At 41.7% G+C, this 10,889-nt stretch overlaps 1 protein-coding gene across 2 annotated transcripts; it reads left to right on the top strand.

Moving 5' to 3' along the window:
- The first annotated feature begins 293 nt into the window (after positions 1-293).
- On the top strand, positions 294-9,754 carry ca4a (carbonic anhydrase IV a). Of its 2 annotated transcripts, none has more exons than XM_051402144.1 (8): positions 294-452; positions 4,360-4,404; positions 5,445-5,609; positions 5,700-5,845; positions 6,716-6,808; positions 6,907-6,973; positions 7,061-7,224; positions 7,899-9,754. In XM_051402144.1, the coding sequence occupies exons 1-8, from the start codon at positions 389-391 to the stop codon at positions 8,076-8,078; spliced, it is 924 nt and encodes a 307-aa protein (XP_051258104.1). In that variant the 5' UTR covers positions 294-388; the 3' UTR covers positions 8,079-9,754. The 2 variants fall into 2 exon arrangements, with proteins under 2 accessions (XP_051258104.1, XP_051258103.1); XM_051402143.1 differs by lacking the exon at positions 294-452 and adding an exon at positions 3,163-3,765.
- The last annotated feature ends 1,135 nt before the right edge of the window (positions 9,755-10,889 follow it).

Genomic DNA, 10,889 nt, shown 5'->3' on the forward strand with positions numbered 1-10,889 from the left:
AGCACACCCAGTCCCCTGAGGGCCCCTTTAAGTTAACTGTGGAGCCCTGAGCTGCCCGCATTGATGATTAACTCCATCCGATTCCCCGCTGTGCCACAATTACCTGTCAGATCATCAGGAAGTGTTTGCCTATCAGCCCCGATGACAATAATGATTGCATTAAATTTGGCTCCCGCACAACCAGGAGCCCACTGACAGGCCCCCCCGTTGGAGCGATTATCAGTGGAGAGCTTTATTAGAGACGATGCCCGAAGGGGGAGGGGCCACTCTTTCTTTCCTGTCGGGGTATGGTGATAGATAAGTATGAGACCCCCTGCAAGAATGCGATCACATTGAAAAAACAAGTCATTGTGTTGCCTTCCCTCCGTCGACTGAGAGACGCTCCAAAATGCAGCAGCTCATCCTGCCCGCTGTCCTGGCATCCTTCTGGACCATCTGCACAGGAGCAGGGGGTGAGTCCGCTTTCGATCATAGCTGCAAATCATGTCAGACAACTGGTGGTTTTATTTAGATTCGATTTTTCTTGCCACAGAGCAGCTCCTTAATGTACAGATATTGTTAAAGAAAGGGGCCAATTAATGGAATAATGAGATTTTTCTTCTAATATTATCAGGAAATATTTTTTTCCATTGGAATGTCAGCCTGTCCTTTGATATTTATTCATTATATTTCTGATCAACATAGGTGAGGTCATTTTATATCCAAGCATGCAATTGGTAGATTATCAGTATCGGAATTAATCTGTCCTAAACAGTAAATATAAGGTGATACAGCAGAGAGCTTCCCACTGAGACCAGCAGGGTGAAGTTGTTGTGGTTTTTTTACCAGTTTTTTTACAACCGTGCCACTCACTTTATTCAGTTAGAAAGTTGATACATTGCGGAGTCCCAGGGATATAAAAATCCAAAAATAGATTATGAAAGATCTTCGACAGAGGGAAAAAAAGGGAGAGCCACAGCTCATCAGATGAAAGAGAGGCTCCCCTCGCACCAAAACAGCCCCAAAACCGCCTGCGCGACGCTCTCTCCACACACACCTGCCCCGTCCATCACACTGATGTGGCCCCGGACGTTCCTCCATGTGTCCGACGGGCTCATCTGCAGCACTGAGCAAGGGCACGATAGGATACACAGATCCTGGATCAGGAGCAGGCAGATCGGACCGAGCTGAGCCTCCCTCAGTGCCTGGTGTGGTTCGGACATCTCTCTCTCTCTCTCTCTCTCTCTCTCTCTCTCTCTCTCTCGTGCACCTGCTCAGATCCACACTGAGCCAATGACAGACGTTTGCGTCCACCCGGTTGCCGCAGAGAGACGCGTCGAGCCGCGCGCCGCCAATGTCTCCAAATTCCCAGCGGCTGATTATGAGGTGTTAATTTCTCAGAGAAAAGGTTTGGCACCGAGACTCTTATTAAGTAAATTAGCAGTAATTAATGACTGACTGAAAGGACTAAAGGCTTTCTGGTCGGTGCAATCAATAAATATTCATGAGTTAACACATGCGCACATCAGCGCTCCCCTAATGTGTTTTTCTCATGAATTCCAAATCTTTTCTATCCGTCTGTAAAAATGGGATCTAATTAGGCTTTATAAACATTATGCCATATTCGGAAGTTAAATTAAGAGTCAAATGAATGAAGGGAGTAGATTATGTTTTTCTGTTATTGGTTTGATCGCAACAGTTTACCATTCCTAAATGTAGAAAACTGTAAAATATTCCAATAATGCTTCACTTCATACTCATATGGTCACATCCAGGCCCGGGTCATTATCTTTCTTCTTTTTTTTTTTTTTTTTTTTTTGTGGTAAAATCCAATTGTTATAGTGTATTTTTACTTATTTTTGTTTGAGATACAGCACCAGCCCTATTACCCACTGTCACTGGCTCTACTCTGGTGCGCTGCTCGGTGCGCTCCTTCATTCAGAGTGGAGGGGGCGCGTCCTGCGCTCACAGGCACCCTGATGCTGCGGCGCGTTGTCTGAATAGTTGTCGGTAGATGTCGTGCAAAGGACCCGCAGCTAGATGTACAGACCTCCAGGGGATAAAAGTTTTATCTTGAGAGAAATTCTCTCTTTTCTAATTTGTAGTGAATGCGAATTCCAAAAACTGAAATTGGACCAGTCCCCATTTTGTTGGGGGATGCCGTTTTGGCACATGGAGGGATGCAAGAACCGGATTGGCATTGCATGGCATGGTCTCAATCTATTCTTCTGAAGCGTGTGTTTGTGTGAAACGCAGAGTCTACACGCTCACAGTTTATGTCTGGCTCTGCTTGGCGCACACAACACAATGGCATGAAAAGATCCGTCTCCGCGTCAACCCGTATTCACATTACGTTTTCACTCCGGTCGACGTGCAGGCAGACGTGGCCTATTTGTTTTCCTTTGGCCGCCTTTTGTTTTCCTTTCGACAGTTTCCTCAGTTTGCTGTCTTGCTCTCAGATCCATTGAAACCCATTCATATTGTTCATTTGCTCCGCGCAGCACAAAAGATCAAAGCCAAGCGCCGATTGGGCAAGAATTGTGCGGACAGAAATCTGATTGGCTGAGATGAAAACAGTGACTGCAAGCCATAAAAATAGATGTTTCTACTCACAGACAGTGATGGAGGAGTTACAATGATTCCACTTTACATGTAAAGCCGGTAATATCACCCTGTCAGAAGTAAAACTTCAGTACAAGTAGTATTATTAGCCAAATGTACTTAAAGTATGAAAAATAAAAGTATTCTATGGAGAAGAATGGCTCCTGATAGTGTTAATAATGATACATATGAACAGATTGTTATTCCTGATTATACAAATTTAGTTAATGAACTAACTTCAACTGCTTTGTAAAATGTCAGTTAGTTGAATCATATTCTATAAGCTCATCATCTGTTTCCTGTGGAAACAATGTGTTTAAATAACTGTGAAAAAGTGCAACATTTTCCCTCTGAAATGTAGTGTAGTAGTGTAAGTGTAGTATAGTTCCACAAAATGGAAATATTCAAGTAAAGTACCTTAAAAATTGTACTCAAGCACTGTACTCAAGTAAATGCACTTAGTTACTTTCCACCCATGCTTAAAGACAAAACATGAGCCAACATTATTTGTTTATTATTTAAACTTTTTATTGGAGCAATTTTATTAGGCAGCCACTGTTGTGTTCTATAAAGAGCATCTTCTATCAAGGTCATGACCAATTACTGACCAGCTTTATTATCACAGTTATCAGACGTAATTGGTATATTTTATAGGACTCACACAGCTGTGGTCCTGAATGCAGATTTGTGAAGACGTAAAGTGACACATTTTCACAGCTACCACCCATGCTGTCAGAGCATGTAGCAGATGAAAGTGAGTCAAAATCAGAAAGGAATCATAATCATTTAATACCTTCAGCACAGGCTGTGGTCACAGGGGAATTCAAATTTTCTGAGTTGTCTGATTTTTTCCTTTTGCAGGGTCCATGCTCCACTCACACACATGCAAACTGAGCAACAAGAACAAGATTGTAAAGAAAACTAAATCAACAAAACAAGCATTTCTTTATTAACTGGGAGCGGTATGGCGAATGATGGTACATGTGAACAATCTGAGCTCCCCAAAATGTTTACCCCCCGGCTTGGTTTATTTTCAGTACCCATTATCGTGCAGGAGCAGGAGGAAATGGCTTACCAACATGGCAAAGAAACCAAGCTCTGACTTCCTTCACAAACATCGAGTGAAGTCCTCATACCAGTCTAACAACAGAGCGGGAGACCCTCCCCGTATTTTTTCAATGGCATGTGTGTATTTCATAAATATTTGATTTGTGAGATAGCTGCAGATATTTGTCTCAGAGCACGAGGTGGAAACATGCAAACCAATTGTGAAATATTAATAAACCCTCAGACAAACATGTGAGAATGGGACCTCGCTGATGCAAGAGATTGGCTCTGTGTTTATTCTGATAGCACAGAAAGATAAAGCACAAACACCAACTTTTTTGTGAATAGGAAGACAATTCCTGTGTATTAGGGGTTTTTGTATGGCCGGGAATAACAGCTGACTTAAACCAATAGGAGAACAATTCACTGTTTGCAGTAAGGAAAAAATAAACAATTAATATAAGGGCACATTTGTTGATAAACATAAAATCTAGCTATATCAGTGTGTATGTTAAGAACAAACATCCCATTTTGCTTTTACAATTGGCTGAGGCTCGTTGGTGTCACACAGAGGTTAACAATGCAAGGAACTGACTGACACTGTCATTGGCTTCAAGTGTGTCTGTTTATGTTATTTACGTTATTTGCTCAAATCTCAAGGTACAGATGTGGGAGCGTCTTGTCAATAAGACTTTTGTCTTAACTAAAATGATTTAATTTCTTGTGTTTCAGATTGGTGCTACCAGTCCCAGTTCACCTGTGATAATGAGTGCAATGGTAAGCTTTTTTTTTTTTTAATATAATAACTTTATTTCTGTAGCACACACAAAAGCAAGTTATAACGTGCTTCATAAAAGATTTACAACCAACAGATGTAAAGTGTAGTAAAATACAATCTACATGGAAATAAGCAATTCACCTATTTAGTTAAAGTTAAACTAAACTAATTAAACTAATTAGTTTAATTAGTTTAACTAACTAACTAAACTAAACTAATTTAGTTTAGTTTAGTTAAACTTTAACTAACTAATTAAACTAATTAAATAAAAAAAAAAAATACATTAAAAGCACAGAATAAACCAATTTTAGAAAATGCCTGACCTAAAAAGAGACCTACCAGACGGTCTCAGGGTGAACTCAGGTTCGTGCGGGTTTAGTAAATCAGAAAGCCAATCCCATACGAGCCTTATGGGTTCACTTGTCAATGAAGATTAATCCTTTAATCAAATGTGACACTGATATTTCTGGCAATGAAGACAAGTGTGAAATAAATTAGACTAAAACCCAACAGTCTGAACCTGTGATAATAGCTTCTTAAATATTGGAGTTTAAGGTTAGATTACTTCTGTAGGACAGACCTGTATTTTGCTCAGTTGCATCATATTACTGGAACTGCATGAGAGCTAGACTTTTTAATATCTGACATAAAGGTTTATTTTAGTTGGAGAACAGTAAAGGACCAAGGACTGATCCCAGTGGTACTTCACGCAGGAACTGGGTAGGAGTCTACAGTTCCATAGAGTTGCAAAATATATCTTCTCAGAGAAAAAGGATTAAAACCAATCGGAAACATTATCCAATGTCTTCCAAATGCTTAAGACATTCAATTAAAATCAATTGGTCATCTGTATCAAAGATCTAAAGCAGTAAAACACGTATTTGGCCACTGTCACCTGATTAAAGAAGGTAATTAGAACCCTAAGAAGTGCTGTCTCAGTGCTATGACCTCTGAAACTGAACTGAAATGTATCGAAGAGACTGTTGAACAGACAGCAATCAGTCCAACTTGTTTAACTTGGGTGTTTTACATGTTTTAGTGCCAGACAAGTGGAACCACGCTAACAGCAACTGTGCAGGGAAACACCAGTCGCCCATCAACGTCGTCACCAGAAAGACTTTGAAAGACGAGCGATTGACCAATTTCCAGTTTGATAACTACCAGCAGATCTTTAGAGGCACAATCAAGAACAACGGACACTCGGGTGAGCACATTTTCCATTTAACATCAAATAGCCATCACCGCTTTGAAGCTGTTGTGTGAACTCTTTGTGTTTTGTGTGTGTCCACTCCAGTTCAGGTTGGAGTTCCTCACCTGAGCACCATCTCAGGTGGAGGCCTGCCAACCAGCTACAAGGCTGTGCAGTTCCACCTGCACTGGGGCAACAATGGAGGGCCTGGCTCGGAACACACCATCGATGGGGAGCAGTATCCCATGGAGGTATCTTCACCTTATTCCAGAAATCATAGACACAGCCTGTCTCTAGCATGGTCAGTTGTGAGAGAGTGGCAGTGGATGATTGACATCTTTATTAACACAATCCCCAATCAACATGAACACATTTAGAGGAAAACACACCAATGATCTGAATAAGGATAATAAAAAAATGTCTCCATAAATCAAACATTTAAAACATTTGAATATAATGTACATTTAGGTGTAAAACTGACAATAATCTACATTTTTCCTATTGTCAACTAATCTCATTAGAAGTGTGTTAGTCGGCTTTCAAAACTTACTTCACTATAAAAATAGTGCATTTGTTTGATAGAAACTTTCTGCCACAGATTTAGTGCTAGTGTGTGTATTTACGGCAGCAGAATGGTGCATGAAGGGTTGACAGTGTTCATGGTATTGAAGGAACCTGTCAGCCAGTGCAACAGTGTGGCCTGCTGATGTGTTTTTAATAGTTTTTTTAATTTTTGAACAATGGAGCTCTGTGGCATAAGGATATGTCAGGCTTTGGACACATAGAATGTCAATAGAATCAATTCATTGTTTGTTTTGTTTTTTCTTGGATTTTGTTGACAACAGGAAAAATATAAGTCACCAGACTTACCCCTTAAAGGGTCAGAAAAACTGACTTGGCCTTTAAATTTCCCTTTTTCATGAGAGCTGATTAACTCGAACTGAAATCTTAGGTATCTGCTTCCATTGTTAGGGGATGAAATCTGCTCTACAAATGATGCAACAGCTGCAAACTGATAAAATCGTGACTTTTTTGTTGGTCCCATTAACAATAAGATTGAACACACACTGTAAAACTGTCCTTGTGAAAAAGTGGTAACATCAGTAATATTCTCTCTGCAGCTGCACATTGTTCACATGAAGCACCATTACACTGATCTGACAACAGCGCTATCAGACCCAGAGGGAGTTGCAGTCCTTGGGTTTTTCTACGAGGTAACAATTTTGAATGTATTGTTGAAATCAAACTACTATTACAGAACAGACATTAAGTTGAAATGAAACATTGCTGACATGTGTATATTTCATTTCAGAGATCTAATAGTGGAAACCGAAAGTATGACCCCATCATCAATGCTCTACAAAGCATCAAAACTACAAGTAAGTATTGACATTCAATAAAACCAACTAAAACGTGGCTGCAGAGAGGTGTTGCTAACATTTCATCTGTGGCTTTTCTGCTTTCAGATGGCAATACATCTCTGCTTCCCATCTCCCTGGCACAACTGATCCCATCTGAACAGAATCTGACCACCTACTACCGCTATAAGGGTTCTCTGACCACCCCAGGGTGCACTGAGGCTGTAATTTGGACTCTTTTTGAGAATCCCATCCCTCTGAGCATAGACCAGGTAAGGCCAGAAAATTTGAAAGGAATAATGTTTTTGTTTTAAAAAATCTATTTTCTGTCTTTTGGTTGCAACGTAGTAATGTGGTTTTAGGCAGTTTATTTTAGGGGTCATTGGGGGGAAATCACCCCAAAACTCTACTATATTGTAATTCAAGTAGTGTCTGAGAGAAAACCAACAAAGGATACACCCTATGTTATAAACAGTGACATGTAAGACTACTCTTGCATATTTAGCTCAAAATGGGCCAGTAGTTTTTGCACTTTGTCACTTAACGGGAGTAATATTTAATAGTAAGTAATAGTAAGTGATCATTATTAAATTAACATTAGACACTAGACTACAACTATATAGTCATGTATTTTGAGTGAAGTATTCTTTACTAGATCCACTCATGAAATTGGGATTAGCTATGTCATGCCTTTGCCATCCTAGAAAAAACCACTGAATGATGTGTATCACTCAATGCCTAGCGAAATACTGAAAATTTGAAAATAGGTATGTTTTATATACCTGCGTATACCCTGCACTACACACTGGTTCTGCACCTCTTCTTGGTTTTGTTTTGAGGCTTCAGAAAATCTAGCCCATGATGGGAGATTTTGACCAATCACACCTTGATGATCTCCCCTGAGAAACTTGAGCCTAATGTGTGTGTTAATCTTCTGTTCTTTCAGCTGAAGGCATTCTCTGAGCTCAAGTTCAACGACGGGAAGCCAATGGTGGGGACCTTCAGGCCGGTCCAGCCCCTGAACGGTCGTCAGGTGTCCCGGTCGGTGGGCGCAGTGATCTTAGCCAGCTCCGCCCTCCTTGTGGCCACCATCGCCACGGCCTTGGGACTGTCCCAACCCAACTAGAGGCGAGGCATCCCATACTGCACTGCGACATCCATGAACACACTAAGTTCTGTATCACTCCTCAGCTGAACCCTGGTTTATAACATCTTCATTGCATGGTTGCTAAGATGATCGACCACGTCGTAGTGCAGGCATGACTCACCCGGTGTTCCTCCCTTGCAACACAAATGACAAAGGCGTTCAAGGAATGCCTTACGAAAGGTGCTGCAAGGGTTCGACCAGCGTTCATGCATGCATAGTGAAGCAGTAGGTCTTATTTCAGCATTATGAATGTGCCATACAGCAGGTATACCAAGCACTCGAAATGACAACTGAATTCAAACTCGACACCAGATCCCTTAGTCATGCCCTCATTTTTCACAGCATCATCCTATAAACACCAGCACACACACATTATCGTACACTTTAGACCTCATCCGCCTTGTCCAATGTCAAGGTAAATTTAGTCTCTGCTAATGTCAGTGTGAGTTGCCGATGGTTTGTGCTCTGAGTGCCGATGTCAGCCCCATGACCTGGCACGTGATGTGTTGTTCTCAGTGGGGCATGTGAACAGCATGGAGCTATTAATAGCAGAACTGAGTCACAAAAACACAGCTCCATTTCAAAGCCAGCGGTCAAAGGAGTCAGCAGTTCGGCTTTTCTATCAAGTCCAGGAGCGCACAGCGCGGCCGCCAGGTGAACCCCGCGCAGCCACTCAGTCAGCAGTTGGTTTGGTAGAGGAGGGGAGGAGGAGGGGTGTAAGGTCTGGCCTTTCTCGGCAGGAACAACTTCATGCTGTTCTGAGAGCAGAGCTACAGTCTGGCTCCTCCCACATTTAGAAGGTATTGTTGAAGAGGCAGAGATGCTAATGCTAATGGTTGCTCATAAAGCAAGTGGCAGCCATAGGTAGCAGCTTGGTATCAGAGGGAAGAGGGAGCATCTGCGGCGCTTGGAGCAACAACCAGCATATAAAATGTCACTTCTCTTTTCAAACCAATGTCATTATTACCATGTGTCTCAAATACTTGCATGAATCCAACATGCATGAATGTCTTGATGTTTCAGATGTTTATTATGAGCTACATGTATAGTACATGGCTGCTGGAGTGAAGCTGCACACACTAAACGGTTGCTTGCCAAAATTCATACACACACCTCAGGCACTCCATTTCCCATTTTTGACGCGTGAAGTTCAGTGAGCTTATCTTGAGAACATGTGACTGTGTTCATGGCTTATATTACAGGGTCTCGGATGCACTGAATGTTAACGACTGTGAATTACACCCCACTGAGTTCTCGCTCATTTATTCAGGAGGACTCGTTATGTATTCTAGTGAGAGATCTGTGCAATTTTCCAGCAAGATTTACTGTGATGATCAAGCAAGGAATCTGTATATTTTCCATTGTTTCATAGGGCATCAAGTTATATTTCTATGCTGTGTCACTGTACACATGTATTTATTTACTGAATGTGTATATTGATATGAGACGCACAGTTATTGTTATTTATGTATTGCAAAGTTTATATCGTACTGAATGCAAACCCATATTGAAGCATCAAGTTGTTCATGACCAATCGAGTTTACTTATGATGTTAAAGTGTATGAGATTGTCAAGTTGTAATGCTTGAGAGTGTCATATTATGGAGAATGTGTTCCAACTGCGCAAAAGAATAAACTACTTACATGCCTTTTTAATGACATGCCTCTTCTGCTTGCACGGGCACAATTCAAGGTATCCAAACCCTGGATCAAACTGGCATTTAGCCTCAGTGTCAGTCCTTCCCCCTCATCTCGGCACTATGAAAACTGATATTAGAATACACTCTGTTGGCTCTGTTGTTTGTCTGCTAGCTCAGACCCACAGACAAGCATCTCACTTTCCTCACCGATTCCTCTCACGCATCTCAAACCCATAATCCTTTTCTAATTGACTTGTCCTTGATGTTATAGAGGCTGTTTTTGCTCACTTACACACACACACACACACACACACACACACACACACACACACATAGCTGAATAGGAGATTGTTGTATCATACACAGATCACCATTAAAGCTACCAGAGGAGTAACACAAACACTGAAATCTATGAGACAACACACACCTTTCTTTCTCTTACCAGCCTCTGAGACAGATTACAGGTGCTTTTTCAAACTTCATCCCCCTTTCAATTTACTTTATGCCCCCCCCTCCTCCTTTTAGCTCCCCCGTCATTAAGGAATCAAAAGGCTTATTGTGATGGACAGGCTTAGGAAGACAGCAGCCTCTCACAGGGACATGCATGGAGATGGAGAGAGATAAAAGGTTGAATGAAAGCCTCCCGTTCATTCCCTTGCTTAGGCCTCTATTGCTTCTTCAGTTAAGAATCAGGGGGGACTGGAGATCAAGGGGTGGATGCTTAATATCTGGCAACGGTACCTTGGTCCTCTAGTCAACAGGACAGCGCCCATACAACCTCACTAACTCCTCAATCTCCACTCACATGACCCGTGTCCCTGGGGTCTCTGGGACAAAGGGCACCATTCTCCCTAGGAGAAACCAGAGGCATCCTCATATTGAATGTGACCCTTACTGAGACACACACTGCAGCCAATCAGATAGCCAGCTGCAGCTAAAGGTCACTGGGCCGGCTTTTGTCCATGTGGCCCAGAGAAAAACAAACAGTGTCACCTTTACTGCTTCCCTATGCAATGGCCCTACTTCCTGCATTTGAAGCTTGAAATAAATCCCACCTGCTGATCGATGCTGCAATCTGCACCGAGCTGTCACCGAGAGATATTTGTGGCCCAATCAACTTTGCCTTAATCCAATTGATACACCTGCTAAAC

Source organism: Dicentrarchus labrax, unplaced genomic scaffold, assembly GCF_905237075.1.
Source record: "Dicentrarchus labrax unplaced genomic scaffold, dlabrax2021, whole genome shotgun sequence".
NCBI classification, from domain to species: domain Eukaryota; kingdom Metazoa; phylum Chordata; class Actinopteri; family Moronidae; genus Dicentrarchus; species Dicentrarchus labrax.

Excerpts from the sequence above, each read along its gene's own strand:
- ca4a (XM_051402143.1), top strand. The coding sequence starts at position 3,552 with ATGATGGTACATGTGAACAATCTGAGCTCCCCAAAATGTTTACCCCCC. Across the intron at positions 4,405-5,444 it reads CTGTGATAATGAGTGCAATG|TGCCAGACAAGTGGAACCAC; the intron begins GTAAGCTTTTTT and ends TACATGTTTTAG. Across the intron at positions 5,610-5,699 it reads CAAGAACAACGGACACTCGG|TTCAGGTTGGAGTTCCTCAC; the intron begins GTGAGCACATTT and ends TGTCCACTCCAG.